Source organism: Delphinapterus leucas, chromosome 14, assembly GCF_059928025.1.
Source record: "Delphinapterus leucas isolate spDelLeu-1000000601 "Yukka" chromosome 14, BTC_Dleu_Yukka2, whole genome shotgun sequence".
NCBI lineage: Eukaryota > Metazoa > Chordata > Mammalia > Artiodactyla > Monodontidae > Delphinapterus > Delphinapterus leucas.
The window spans coordinates 22801450-22816575 of NC_143142.1; the positions used below are offsets into that span (position 1 = coordinate 22801450).

The window sequence follows — 15126 nt, forward strand, 5'->3', positions numbered from 1 at the left end:
GTTTATGTCGATATGTAGTTGGAATTAAAACATAATTATTTTGCTTATTTCACTAAATGAATTAAACATTTTTCACTCATTGACTCTTGGATTCCTAATGATTTTTTACTAGCTACATATCATTTTGCAAGTTGTTGAATCATTTGATTTAAATAATATTAATTAATATTTTCTTTTGTTTTAGAATTTTGGTTCTGTGTCCTTAATCCTTATTTTTTGTAAAGAGAATTCAGAAGTACTGGTTTTTCTTTGTTTTTTTAGTGTATACTTCTATACTAATTTGAGTAACATCCTCATACTTTTAAAAGTTCTTAAATGAGATTGAGGTTTTTTCGGGAGATTAAGTATTAGGAAGATGTTTTCATGTTTCATTATGGAAAATCTCAAGCCTGTGCAAATCGAGAATTGTATGATGAACCCTCATATATGCATCAACCAGCTGCAATAATCGTCAGTTCATGGCCGCACTTGTTTCTTCTGACTCCCTCACCCACACCTCTTTGTATTATTTTGAAACAGATCACAAACATTATATCAAGGGAAATTTATTTTTGATCGCCTTTAATACCAGTCTTAAGAATGATAAATTGACAGACTGACAGTCACTTTAACTTTTACATTTGTCAAATGTTCCTACAGATATTTCACTCGTAAGTATAGTTTTTTTTTTTACCCTGGAAGGCTGTATATAAATTCAGTTTATAGACATTTCCACTGGTCAGCCTCTACTCGCCATGTTCTTTAAATATTTATCTCTAATGTTGACTTCTGAGGTATAGACTTAAGTTTCTTACCTGCATAGTTTAGTGAATAGCAGAAATTAGCCTGGAACTGTGGTGACTGATCCCTTTTCAAGATTTTATAGGTGACCATATATGGCGCTGGTGGAGATTAAGTACCACCAGATTCCACAGTGCCTGGTGTTCCTCAGCAATAGCAGGAAATCGACCATGTGGAATACATTCTCCTACTAATAAACTACTGCTTATAGCTAGCCTAGGAGAAATTTATTTTCAAGCCTCTTATCAGGCTAACACTTGACAGACTTTTTCTTTTTCTTTTTTTAGTACATTTATTTATTTATTTATGGATGTGTTGGGTCTTCGTTGCTCCACACGGGCTTTCTCTAGTTGCGGTGAGCGGGGGCTACTCTTCATTGCAGTGTGCGGGCTTCTCATTGTGGTGGCTTCTCTTGTTGCAGAGCATGGGCTCTAGGCACGTGGGCTTCAGTAGTTGTGGCATGCAGGCTCAGTAGTTGTGGCTTGTGGGCTCTAGAGCGCAGGCTCAGTAGTTGTGGCACACGGGCTTAGTTGCTCCACGGCATGTGGGATCTTCCCGGACCAGGGTTGGAACCAGTGTCCCCTGCATTGGCAGGTGGATTCTTAACCACTGTGCCACCAGGGAAGTCCCCAGACTTTTCCTTCCTTGCCTTTTGTCTCCTTCCAGCTCTTCCTCCATCAGCCATCTCAAGTTTGTCTTCCCTTTTACATATGAAACTCAGAAACTGTAATAAATTAGGTAGTTGATTCAGCTTATGTTTAGCCAAGTAATGTTTTTACCATTCTTCTTGGAAAGTCTATGAATAGTTTATCCTAATCCTTGGGGATTAAATGCATTTTTATGTATTGTGTTGGCCATAAAGTTCATTCGGATTTTTCTGTAAGATCTTGTGGGAAAATCCGAACGAACTTTTTGGCCATCCAGTGTAAGGGGGAAAATCAGTCCAGAAGCCGTACAGGTAACGTGAACTGAGACAGTTTTATTAAAAAAAGCATTTATTTCATTTGTGAAATATTATTTCTTTATGCTCATCTTGTTTGCCAAATTCTCAATTCTCTTATGCTGAAAATCATTTGTTCCATTTTCAGTTTTTGGTAACTGCTTTGGTTATATGCATTGGCCTGGATTAGCCCCCAAGTAAATGTGCCAGCAAGAATGAATTGATAAATGGCTTCTCTAGTTTTTTTTTTGTTGTTGTTGTTTTTTAGGCCTGCTATATTATTTCAGTTCTATGCTATTTAGAGGTCAGTAAAAATCTAGTCCGGGAATCACTTAAAGAATTAATGATGTGTCAAATGATCTTGAAGAGAATAAAAGTTTAGGCCTTATATATTTAGGTGAGTTTAAAAAGTTAATGTGATGCTGAGAAAGCATGTTTACAGTGTACTTTTATGTAATAATTTTTAAAAGCCCCCCCCCCCATATTTTATAGCTTTTCCTGCCTATCCCCTATTGGTTTATGAGAAAAACTTCCTAAATTCAAGTTTTCTCATATCTTTTCTTTTTAGTGCTGAGTGTAAATACTCAGTATTCTTTAAGTCAAGAACTACATCTTAAGAATGGAAATAGTATTGGTTAAAAGAAAAAAAGGTAACATTTATAGAAAAATTGAGTTCCTTTCAAATATGACTATGTCCCTTATTCCTTCACCCAATCATTGACCTCAGAGGAAGTGAGTGGAAAGGAATAAAATGGAACAGATTGACACAAAACTCTTCATATAACAAGTTATTTTGGTATTTATAGAAGTGGAGTCATTCTTCGTACACCCTAGGTAATTATATTTCTTGAGGCTCCAAGCCATGTCATATCAACCTTACTAAAACATACCAACTTCATTAAACTTTTATTTATTTATTGCTATAAATAACTGAATAGATTTTTATACTTTTGCTTTTGAAATTATTTGATTATCAGCTATGATTTCTTGACAGTCATGGTGAATACTTAGCAGTGTCACTTCCCTAGGACTGCTAAGTATATGACAAGTTTTATATTTTTTGGTAGCATTTTATGAACCATTTATAAAGTTGTTACAGTTTTATTTTTAGAATTTGAAGCCGCTAATTTCTTTATACATTTTAAGTATCAAACTTTTAAAAAGTTTGTGCCTCAAGATAAAACCTGTGCCTCAAGATAAAATGGCCCCTTAGAGGGGTTGGAATGGGCCCAGTCAGCTAGAGTAGCAAAGATACAGTTTTATGGGTAGTAGCTGAGTGAGTGAGTGTTGTTGAAGTCTCTGTATGGCTGTTCGTTTCATCACTAGGTGACTGGTTTTATAGAAAGCCTGACTTCAGATTAAACAGCTTTAATTGGTACAGTCAGTGGTACCACATCCATGGATTCCCCGATTAATCGGGAAAAATTACAGAAAGTTCCAAAAAGCAACACCTGAATGTGCTGTGCACCAGCAACTATTTACATAGCATTTACTTTATATTAGGTTTTATAAGTAATCTAGAGGTGATTTAAAGTATACTGGAGGATGAGTATATGCAGTATATACAGTATTATATGCAAATACTGTATACCGTTTTTATATAAGGGATTTGAGTATCCATGGGAGTGCTGTGTGTCCTGGAACCTATCCCCCTCAGATACTGAAGGACAAATGTGTTTAGTAGTGGATTATAGTAGAGCAGCAATTCTCAAAGTCTTTGGTCTGAGGACCTCTTTTTACATTCTTGACTTATTGAGGGCCCCAAAGAGCTTTTGTTTATGTAGGGTGTGTCTGTCTGTATTTACTATCTTAGAAGTTAAAAGCTGGGCTTCCTTGCTGGCACAGTGGTTAAGAATCCGCCTGCCAATGCAGGGGACACGGGTTCGATTCCTGGCCCAGGAAGATCCCACATGTCACGGAGCAACTGAGCCCGTGCACCACAATTACTGAGCCTGTGCTCTAGAGCCCGTGAGCCACAACTGTTGAGCCCACGTGCCACAACTACTGAAACCTGCGCACCTAGAGCCCGTGCTCTGCAACAAGAGAAGCCACAACAAGAGGCCGCGCACCGCAATGAAGAGTAGCCCCCGCTTGCCGCAACTAGAGAAAGCCTGTGCGCAGCAAGCCTGTGCGCAGCAACGAAGACCCAACACAGCCAAAAAAAAAAAACAAATAAATTTATTTAAAAAATAATAATAAATTTATTTAAAAAAAAAGTTAAAGCTGAGAAATCTTTAAAATGTTCATTAATTCATTTAACAATAACCAATTAAATGTTACCATAACACTTTTTATGAAAATTAACTTTTTCCTCATCCGACAATAATTAATATAAAAGAGTAGCATTGATTTTTACAGTTTTTGGTTTTTTTGTTTTTTTTTTTTTCCGGTACGCGGGCCTCTCACTGCTGTGGCCTCTCCCGTTGCGGAGAACAGGCTCCGGACGCACAGGCTCAGCGGCCATGGCTCATGGGCCCAGCTGCTCCGCGGCACGTGGGATCTTCCCGGACCGGGGCACGAACCCATGTCCCCTGAATCGGCAGGCGGACTCTCAACCACTGTGCCACCAGGGAAGCCCTTTACAGTTTTTTTTAAAAAAATGTTTGGCTTAATAGATGATAGCTGGATTCTCATACCTACTTCTCCATCCAATTTGTTACAGTATGTTTTTTTTTAAATAAATGAAGTAAATCCAGCCTCACAGAGATTCATAGTTAGAAAGAGGAAGAGTATTTTAATAGTTTTTCCAGGTAGTTGTGTGTATTCTTCTATTATACTGCATCAAAACTTGACAAGTATCAGTTCTTTTTAATAAATAAATTTATTTATTTATTTTTGGCTGCATTGGGTCTTTGCTGTGCACGGGCTTTCTCTAATTGTGGCGAGCGGGGGCTACTCTTCGTTGCAGTGCGTGGGCTTCTCATCGCGGTGGCTTCTCTTGTTGCAGAGCACCGGCTCTAGGCGTGCGGGCTTCAGTAGCTGTGGCTTGCCGGCTCTAGAGCGCAGGCTCAGTAGTTGTGGCCCATGGGCTTAGTTGCTCCACGGCATGTGGGATCTTCCCGGACCAGGGCTTGAACCTGTGTCCCCTGCCTTGGCAGGCAGATTCTTAACTACTGCTCCACCAGGGAAGCCCCGACCAGTATCAGTTCTTTGAAGGTTAGTTGCAGTGTGGAATCTGAAGCCATATCAGTGAACTTTTTGTATTATGTTAAAACCATAGGTCTGTCTTGCACTTTAAATTAATCTTTTATCCATGCATAATTTTGTAACATCAAGAATAGGTCATTTAGGGGCTTCCCTGTTGGCGCAGTGGTTGAGAGTCCACCTGCCGATGCAGGGGACACGGGTTCGTGCCCCGGTCTGGGAAGATCCCATGTGCCGCGGAGCGGCTGGGCCTGTGAGCCATGGCCGCTGAGCCTGCGCGTCCGGAGCCTGTGCTCCACAACGGGAGAGGCCACAACAGTGAGAGGCCCGCGTACCGCAAAAAAAAAAAAGAATGGGTCATTTTGAAAATAATGAGGAATGAGAAAATAACGAGTAATGCAGATCTTCCAAATGTCGACATATTTCGTGATAAAATTTCTTTAAAAAATCACCCTTGGGGACTTCCCTGGTGGAGCAGTGGTTAAAAATCCACCTGCCAGTGCAGGGGATATGGGTTCGATCCCTGGTCCGGGAAGATCCCACATGCCGTGGAGCAGTTAAGCCTGTGTGTCACAGCTGCTGAGCCTGTGCTCTAGAGCCCGTGAGCCACAACTACTGAGCCCGGGTGCCATGACTACTGAAGCCCATGCGCCTAGAGCCCGTGCTCCACAACAGGAGAAGCCACCACAATGAGAAGCCTGCGCACCGCAACAAAGAGTAGCCCCCACTCTCCGCAACTAGAGAGAAAGCCCACATGCAGCAACGCAGACAAAAACAAACAAAAAACCTTGAGTATTGTTTGTTTATAGATAGGATTTTTCTTTCTTTGAGATTAAAAAATTGTTAGAAGTGTGATAAGTAGCATGTGTGGAAATGTCCACTAACTAGTGGTTGTACTTCTTACTGGTGCTGTCAGTTTAACATGATATGGTTTTGCTTATGTAAAATTTGCTGTGTAAACAGATTCCATCATAATTTAAAGTCAGACTTTCCACCAGATTGCTTTTTCCCCCTGGTCTTCCTATACCATAAAAATTCATAATGTAAAAGGCTGCTTTTTAATATAAATTATAATTAGTTCAATTCACGTGCCATTTAGATTATAATTTATTGCTTCTTTGAAATTGCCTTAATAGTAATAAATCTAATTTGTAATATAAAGCAGATTATGCTAGGGGTAGTGGTTCACACATGTTTTCAGTTTGAGAATTCACTTCTTAAGTTTACATTGAAAAGAAAAAAACTTTCTGTTATGGAAAGTTCACATATAACCAAAGTAGACACAGTGGTATAGTGAACTCTCACTTAAAAGTTGCATGAATTATCCCTCATGGACAGTTCTGTTTCATTTATGCCCCATTCCCTTCCCTCTCCAATTATTTTGAAGCAAATTCCAGATGGGAGTCACATCATTTCATTTTTATATAATACAGAATGTATCTTTCAAAAATAAGAATTAAAGGTTATAACTTAAGAGAAAAAAGCCACTGTATCTTGGTTTCTCTTAAAAGTAATATACTAAGAACTTACTAGTGCTTCATAGAAATGTTCTTCTTTGACTTTTTTTTTGGCATTGGTGTGTTCTCCATCTAAAGGCGCCTAATGTATTAGATGGAACACTTTTGGGGGTGAATATTTTTTCATTGAGCTTTCTGCCAGTTCACCTTGGTCACTGGACTCTCACTGTTATTATGCTTCTAGACATGGCAGAAAAACCCAGTATGGATGAGTAGGAGCTTTGAAATTATTTAAACATTTGGGTTTTTCCAGGATGAAGAGACTCGGCACAGCCTTGAGTGCATCCAGGCCAATCAGATCTTTCCCAGGAAGCAGCTGATCCGGGAGGATGAGAATCTTCAGGTAATTTCAGGCCACTTTTGATTGTGAAATAAGTATTAAGCATCATAGTAACAATGTAGCAGAGCTAATGGATTCAAGTAATGTACTATGTATAGGAAAATATGTATTAGAAAAATATATTTTTTCCTGATCCATACACATAATAGAAATATAAGCTGGAAAACATCTCTCCTTTTAGAAAGACTTTTTTTCCCTGAGAATTCACTGAGATGATCATCTCTGTGTCATTCCTTCTGTAGTTTAGAATATGAATAACTAGGTTTTATGAATCTTGAATCTTGTGGGTATAAACCCATCCTCTTTAGGTCCCTTACCCATTTATGTAGTGTTTTTGAGTGACAGTGTTTATCATCCATTCACCTGACCCGTGTTTGAACACTTTGCTTTACTGCTTCAAAACTCTGAAGGGTTTCTTCTTCCATTTTGAAGGTTCCTTTCCTTGAACTTCATGGAGAAAGCACAGAGTATGTGGGCCGTGCTGAGGATGCCATCATTGCCCTTTCTAATTACAGACTTCACATCAAGTTCAAGGAGTCTCTGGTTAACGTAAGTGTTTCTCAGCTGTTCTCCCACTAAAGTAGATGGAGAAAGGAAGCATTCAATAAAAAAAACATGTTACTGTTCTCAAAGAGAGGAGTGTTATATGGGGTTTGGTTTGAAAACCTTGTGTGCTCTGCTTTTCTCTCACGTAATTTAAGCACTCAGGGACACTAGGTTAGCAAGCAACTCTTGTGCGTGATTTAAAATGATACATGTAGTTGTCAGCTAAGGTGTCCATTGTCTACTAACCCTGCATGAATTGCAGTAGGTAATGTTGTACCATTAAGCTTTGTAAGGGTGCAAAGGCTGTATAGGCTTTTATTCCTCAATTTTTAGTAGTTGCTGACTGCCTCAGTTGAGAGAACTTCCTGGACCTTAATGTCGAATGTTGAGTTGTACTTTGAACTCAGTGCAGACTTCTGTTATAGGATGAAGTTATTCTAATGGCTCCTTAGTGGTATTAAGTATAGATGTCAAGTACAATGTGTATTTGCATAATGGACTATATATTGCTGAAGAGAAGGAAGGCTTTCAGTTTTTGAGTGCATTTACCCTTTTCAATTATGAGGGTATTCTCAGTGAACTGGTTCTTCCAGCACACTTGCCATCATTAATAGTTTTCAATAAACGTGCCTTTCACCACAAAAATGTGAAGGTTCATGTATTTCAACCAAATGAATGCCTTCTTCCTTCCTCACTGTACCGTATTGTGGCTTTTTGCACTTTGGTTCTAGCACAAAGAAGTGTATTATGACATCTTGTAAAAGCTCAGGACTGTAGTTTCATTCAGATTGTGTGTTTTGGGGTTCATTTTGGGATTCTTAGAAAAAGTTTACTCAGCCATCCAGAAGTTACCCAATTCCTTCATCATATTTTTCCCTTGGCAAGACTCAAATGGCTGACATTTTCTTTGTGGTTGGCATTTATTATTTTAGTATTTATTATTATTCTTTGTAGTTAAGCATTTATATCCAGGAATCATTGTGGCCTGAATTCCTTCTGGTTTCTAGATTTGGGCTATGATCATATCTGTTATGTTAGTTTTCTGCCTATCAGCTAAAAATACACACTGGATTCATCAAGGAAAGAGGCATGTTGTGCTTTCTTACCATATAGCACTGTATTCAGAAGGGCCCATTTGGAATTGGGTGGCCGTGATAAGAGGGGACAGGATTGAATCTCCTATAACATTCCAGCAACCAGGCGTTTCCTACCAGTTACTGTGGAAATAATGACAGTAATAATTAGTAGAATTGCCCAATTTAATTTTGTGTTTAAACTGTGTTTAAATGTCTAGAATTGATGAAATTGTAATTAAATTGCATGTGGAGATAATTTAGTTACATATTATTGCATTTTTCCATACAGTCCTCTGTCTCTCAGCTTTTTGGTTTATGGCGAAGTATTTCAGAGACTATTTTTAGATCTATTTGGGAATATGGTCTGTTGGAGAGAAAGCATGGCTTTGATCATGTCATTCACCAGCCTGAAGCCCTTCAGTGTTTCTTAACTACTTCTAAGATGAAATTACTTAGCATGGTATGATCCTTGGTCCCTGACAGCTTTTCTGTATCCCTCTTTTCCCCCTTCTTCCCTTTGTATTGGTAAAACCACCCTCCTTGGAATCTCAGACATACTTTACACCTCTGAGTTCTCTTTTCTCCTACCCAGGGAACTTCTCTGCATCTGTCAAAACCCAGTTCAGGTGATAAATTCTTCTGTGAAGCCTTTCTCAATCTCAGTTCCCTCCCTGACAGTTTATTACCCTCTCTTCTGGCTTTTTCTGTATCTTGAACATACCTTTACAACATTTACCAGATATGCTGTAATTTTTTGTTTATTCATCTTTGTATCTTCAGAATCCAGCATGTGTACTGGTGCCATGGTATTCAGTAAATACTAAAGTGAATTGAAGTTAATAGGGGTTTGAAATTGATATTAGACCATTTTTAAACCCCCTTTAGGTTTAAAGTTCATTTTAAAACATACTTCTGTGTAAATACGCCTGTGTCATCTTGTCTCTTCACAGTAGCTGTATGAGTAGGTTGTTTACTGGAATTGTTGGTCCCCAACTGTGATTGAGATACAGTGCTTAAGAAAACTTACCCCTGTTTTTACTTTTGACTCATTTCTTCACCTAAAAGTGCTTTCCATTTAGCATTATAACCCTCTAAGGCATAGAGCCTGCATGTCATGTTTTAAAAAGCCCAAGATAATGGTTTTGCACAGAAAAATTGTTGTGCAAAAGTATTTTGGCGTTGCAGTGACTTTAAACATTTCAGGTTGAGAGCGACTAGGACTTCTTCATATAAGTACGTTAATCACATCGCAGTTAGTGCTAAGGTTCCTAAAACCTGTGGTTACTCCAGGAAACAATGGCTCCTCCTACACTGGGTCCTCCCTCAGCAGATGAGTATTTCAGTAAAATCTGTGAGATTAAGAGACCCCCCCCAAAGGTTATTATATCTAAATCAAACATAAATCTACCATTACCCAGATGTGCCAGTATATATTGTGGCATGCTCCAGTTTGCATCATTTTGTATGCTTTTAAATCAACACACATCATTTTGTATGCTTTTGAATCAACACATTTAGCACTTTAGAGAATGACTTACTGTCAAGCTTTAAATAGTTACCTGATAATCATATATTCTCTGTTAATTTCACAGCAGCGCTGAGATACATCATTACTTTAATGCACACACATTCACTGGATATCAAGTTTCCAGTTTCTGGGGTAAAGAACCTCTAGTACAGTTCAGTTGTAGCATTTAAGGTATGAATTGCTCCTATTCTGTGCTTTTCCCGAACTATATTTTTACATATGTACAGGTAATTTGCTCAACTAATTTATAAACAAGTAAGTGTTCAAGTGGAGTTCATGAAATTTTTAAACAATTCTTGTTGTGTAATTCAATAGACCGCCTCTCAATCTGCTGCTTCTGCAATCCCAGTAAGTAGCATGAGAATTCTAGGCGGTTGTTGCACCTGTGCTTGGAACAAACTGGTTTTGAGTGTCAGATGCTCACCTTGCAAATCAGCAAAGTGTGTCATCTCTGCATGAGTCCCTTCCTTCATATTAGACAAAGTTCTAGTGGTTTCCTATATGAGGACAATTTGTGGGGTGGGGATAAAGCCACACAGTTTAAACATAAGCGGGTGGAATTTTGACCTTCAAAAAATGTAAACTGAATTTCAACCAGAAATAATTTGTAAAGTCAATGTGAGTATTTAAAAGGACATTAAAACTTCATTTCCAGACTGCTCTGTTAATGCTTCTTAGGAACAAGCTGGAAGTATACTTGGAAACACTTTACTTAGCATTTTCCTAGATTCTTTCCATTGCCTAACTATTGTATATCAAAAATCTTCATTCCCCAAGCATCAAAAAGGAGGTTATTGTTAACAGTGCACTTTGGCCTTAGCATTCATAAATCAGAATAGCTTCTGAAACCAGTGCTGGAAGAGTATCTTGTAAATACCACAGGTGAGCAATAAAGAGTTTGGGTCTTTAACCTGTGACAGTCTTCTTCCTCTGACAGTTTTGGGTTTTTTTTTGTTTTTTTTTTGTTTTTTTTTTGCGGCACACGGGCCTCTCACGGTTGTGGCCTCTCCCGTTGCGGAGCACAGGCTCCGGACGCGCAGGCTCAGCGGCCATGGCTCACGGGCCTAGCTGCTCCGCGGCATGTGGGATCTTCCCGGACCCGTGTCCCCTGCATCGGCGGGCGGACTCTCAACCACTGCACCACCAGGGAATCCCCCTCTGACTGGTTTTTGAGTCATAGGAGTTAGAGCCCAGATATTCCAGTGTGTTACAGATTTTAGGTTAAGACTCATTACATTATTTTTTACTCTGCTATTGCCAGTTTTACCTCACATATGTATGCAAGATTAGTACTTCCCATTCATGCTATAAAAAGGGCATTTGTTTTTAAAAGGTATACATTATCCCACTTTTAAATTCTGGTGCTTAAAAAATAATTCACACACACACCCCCACCCACCCAGAATGAATTATGGTAAATATAGTAGGATATGATGATATAAAATTCCCTCTGGAATGAGACAGTACTGTGGGTCTTTTATACTTGTGCATGTCTATTAAATTTTTAAACTGCCACTCTTCTGCTTTTTTGGATTGATGCTCTTATGAGTTTTGGTGTACATGATATAACTTTTGACCTTTTGAGGAATTAACAGCACTGAGTGTGTTTGATGTATTTTGAGCATGAGTTTGGTGGGTTTTATAAGAGGAAAAGCACTGTAATGGGAGATAGAATTGCCTGGCAGGTAGAAGGCAGAGGAGAAAGGAGCAAAAAGAAAATGAGTTGCTACAAAACACTGAATCAGTGGGTAAGAGAGGATTTGAATGTGACTTTAGATTTCTTTGAATTGCCTCTAAGGAATCTTGGTTTACATTCTGTTTTCCTCTTGAAGATCCCTGGTAAAGAGGCTACTACTTAATTGTGAAAGAAAAACTAAAGTAGAGCTCACACAGAAGGGAAGGGCATCTTAGAGGAAGAAAGAAAGGAGTACCATATGTAATGGAAGGACCCTGAGCTAGAGGACAGCCATGGATTCTTGTCCTGACTTGCCGCTAGCTTTAGTGTAGTGGCTTAACCTTCCTGGGCTATAAAATGGTCTGGCTCTTGTGTCTGTAATTCTTTGTTATGAGGTTGAATATTGGGTATATCTAGTTACGGAAATGGTAAGAGAGCCTCCTAATATGTGATGAAAGTTGAGAAACGTAAATCAGTGGACTTGCCTTTAAAAAAGTAGAGAACCTTATGTTTTGGTTGGATGTATGAAGAGGAAAAGAAGCCTATCTCTGGCTTTTTAGAAGAGGAAGCAGTCTGGGGGCAGGGGTGCATTGAAGAGTAACATTGAGGTGAAAGGGGAAGAAAAAAGGGAGATACTCATTTGATATAAAATCAGGTATTTCCCTTTTAGGTCCTTGTTCTTGCTGCATATTAAACTTCCTTGCATGTGACAATTTGCATGATTATTAAAATCTGTTTTCTGTGTCTATGACTTGAGTACACATGGTTGTTTCTGGTGACTTGCTAGTATCTGTATACTAGCAACCAACATTTTTATCCTTATTCCTTAAATTTGCAGTGTTAAAATACATGAAAATTTGTATATTGAAAGCATTTAGGTAGCATGTGTTTTGCATGCTCTGAGGTGTTGCATATTTGTATTTTGGAAGTCTGGACATAGGCTCTTGGGCTCTAGTCCAATAGTAGGGATGTAAACTTACCTGTTCTTTGTAGCAAAATAGCACAGACTGGTCCCCTCCCTCCAGCAGCTGCTAATAGCGTTAGTTGGTTTTCAAGTTTTCTAGCTATAAGGAAAGGTGATAGAAGGGGATCTGGGATGCGGGTGACTGCTGAGAGAGCAGGTGGATTTGTAAAGCTCACTCTCACTCTACCCCAGACTCTTCCCATTCCCTGTTCCTGGGACTTCCTAAGTTGTGACCATCCGAGGTTGAGAAAGCAAAGGCTTGTGTAATGTAGGAAGGTTGGAAGGTTGTCCAAGGAAGTCAGGAAGCATGCACCATTTTGGCTGGTAAAAGTTTAGAAAATTGAGATAAGGACTCAGGCCTCTTAATTGCCAGTCTGGCAGCTCTTTTTTGTTTGTTTGTTTGTTTTGTGGGGGGGGGGGAGGGAGAAGGGGGTTGTAGGTTTAAAAACAAAGAAACCCAACATGAGTCTGTTATAGGATACCCAGAGGACTGGCCTGAGAACAAATCAGTGTTCTCTTCTGATCTCTTAATCTCCTATTACTTCTTCACAATTTATCCCCACTGATACATTGTTGGGTTTTTTTTTCCTTCTTAGACGTACAGGTCTTGAAAGAATTTTTAGCTGCATCAACTCCAGTTTCTCACAGCACCTTGGGGTTAAGGACTTAAACAAAAACAGAGGGCCAAAGCTCCTTTTTTTCTCAGAACACAGGCAAGAATTCTTAGTCTTTCTCTTACTTCTGGTCCTATTATAAGTGTAAGGGAATTTTATTGATTAATCAAGAAGGCTCGGGCCTCCCTGATGGCGCAGTGGTTGAGAGTACGCCTGCCAATGCAGGGGACATGGGTTCGTGCCCCGGTCCGGGAGGATCCCACATGCCGCCTAGCAGCTGGGCCCGTGAGCCATGGCTGCTGAGCCTGCACGTATGGAGCCTGTGCTCCGCAACGGGAGAGGCCACAGCAGTGAGAGGCCCGCATACCACAAAAAAAAAAAAAGAAGGCTCTAGTCCTGAGGTAGAACTCCCAGCCATTACCTGAGTAATATTATTTTGTTTTCTTCCCCTTTTTAATCCCTGCCCCAGTTTGTTTGTTTATTTGTTTGTCTAAGATGTCTGGCATTGGGCTTCTTTTTGATCTCCACATCCTTGTTCTGTGAGTTCTCAGCTGACTCTGGCAACTGCATGGTGGGGCAGCGTTTGCCAGAAGCCTGTTTCTGAAACTGGTTCAGCTAACAGGAGGGCCACCCTGTGCAGGCAGCACTCTCCTGTTTCTGTCTGTTGGAAGAGACTGCCTCCTTCTCATGCAAAACATGAATTGTTGGAATGCTCCTTGCAACTCCCAGAGCCACATTTTGGTTGGGCTTGATACAGTGTAAAAAGACCCTTTTCCAATGAGTGAGAATATCTACTATTATTTTTACCAGGCTCTCTTTAGAAGTTTTGGAAATTGTTTTTTGAAGCCAGGGGTTGAACCAGGATAAGATGAGGGACAGAGGGAGGATTCTAACAACCGCTTAAGGATTTGTCACCCTATTCAGATGCTTTCCCTCCTGTCTGCCTGCCTTCTTTGATCCCTCTCCACTGTCATACTTATCCTGTGTTCAGTAGTCTGCTGACCAGATTGGCAGGGAAAGAACCATCCCAGCTTACTCATACCTTGAGCCCCACTTGGCAAACAGGGCTCCTCAGCTTGTCTTTTTTTTTTTTTGGCTGCTTTGGGTCTTCGTCACTGCACGTGGGCTTTCTCTTCTCAAGTCGTGGAGAGCGGGGGCTACTCTTCGTTGCAGTGCGTGGGCTTCTCATTGCGGTGACTTCTCTTGTTGCAGAGCACGGGCTCTAGGCACACGAGCTTCAGTAGTTGTGGCATGCTGGTTCAGGAGTTGTGGTTCATGGGCTCTAGAGTGCAGGCTCAGTAGTTGTGGTGCATGGGCTTAGTTGCTCTGTGGCATGTGGGATCTTCCTGGACCAGGGCTTGAACCTGTGTCCCCTGCATTGGCAGGCGGATTCTTAACCACTGTGCCACCAGGGAAGTCCCCTCAGCTTGTCTTTTGCAGCAAATTAGACCTAGATAATTAGGCCACTGTGAGACCTGCTCCCTTCTCCTCGTTACCTAGTCTACTGAGCAGAGAGCCTGACCCGCAGCTCTGTCTACTCTCCTGTCTTTTTTGTGCAACCTGCAGGCAGTTCAGACCTCCAGTCTTTTTCAAGATTCTCCTTTGCTGACACAAAGCCACAAGCCCACCTTGTCATTTGGGGCAAGTGACAAGTGTAGCCCCACTAGCCTCTTGATCTGCAGCTCTTTTCTGTCAACAAGACAGGATAACTGTTCCGGTTCCCTTTAGCTTCTGTGTCATCACAAATCACAGCAAGCTCTAACCTTGTAAAGTAGTACTTTGAGAGATGAGTTTGAAAGTTTGTTGCCAGAAAGATGGCGTATTTCCCTGTTCTTCCAGATGTGGTGCCTCCTCTTTATTAGTTAGCTTTGTGCTATGACATGACTTGAGGGCACTGATTAGAGATTGAGAAAGGGAAACCCTAAATCACCCAGGAAATCACTTGAGTGCTATTGATTTAGATGGATATGCAGTTCTGTGCTTCTTTTTCCTGCAGAACTTT

The 15126-nt window shown here is 40.2% G+C and overlaps 1 protein-coding gene across 41 annotated transcripts in view; it reads left to right on the forward strand.

The window, feature by feature from the left end:
- MTMR3 (myotubularin related protein 3) overlaps positions 1-15126 on the forward strand; it is a 153043-nt gene that overhangs the window by 85378 nt on the left and 52539 nt on the right. For 39 of the 41 annotated variants that reach the window (XR_016387546.1, XR_016387544.1, XR_016387545.1 and 36 more), the window contains 2 exons: positions 6635-6724; positions 7154-7270. Coding sequence is in view for 34 of the 41 variants with exons in the window: in XM_089894689.1 (XP_089750815.1) it covers positions 6635-6724; positions 7154-7270 (207 nt within the window). In the remaining 7 variants the exon portion in view is untranslated. Of the gene's footprint in view, positions 1-6634; positions 6725-7153; positions 7271-15126 lie in introns of those variants that run through there. The other 2 variants (XM_089894688.1, XM_089894705.1) reach the window with 2 other exon arrangements.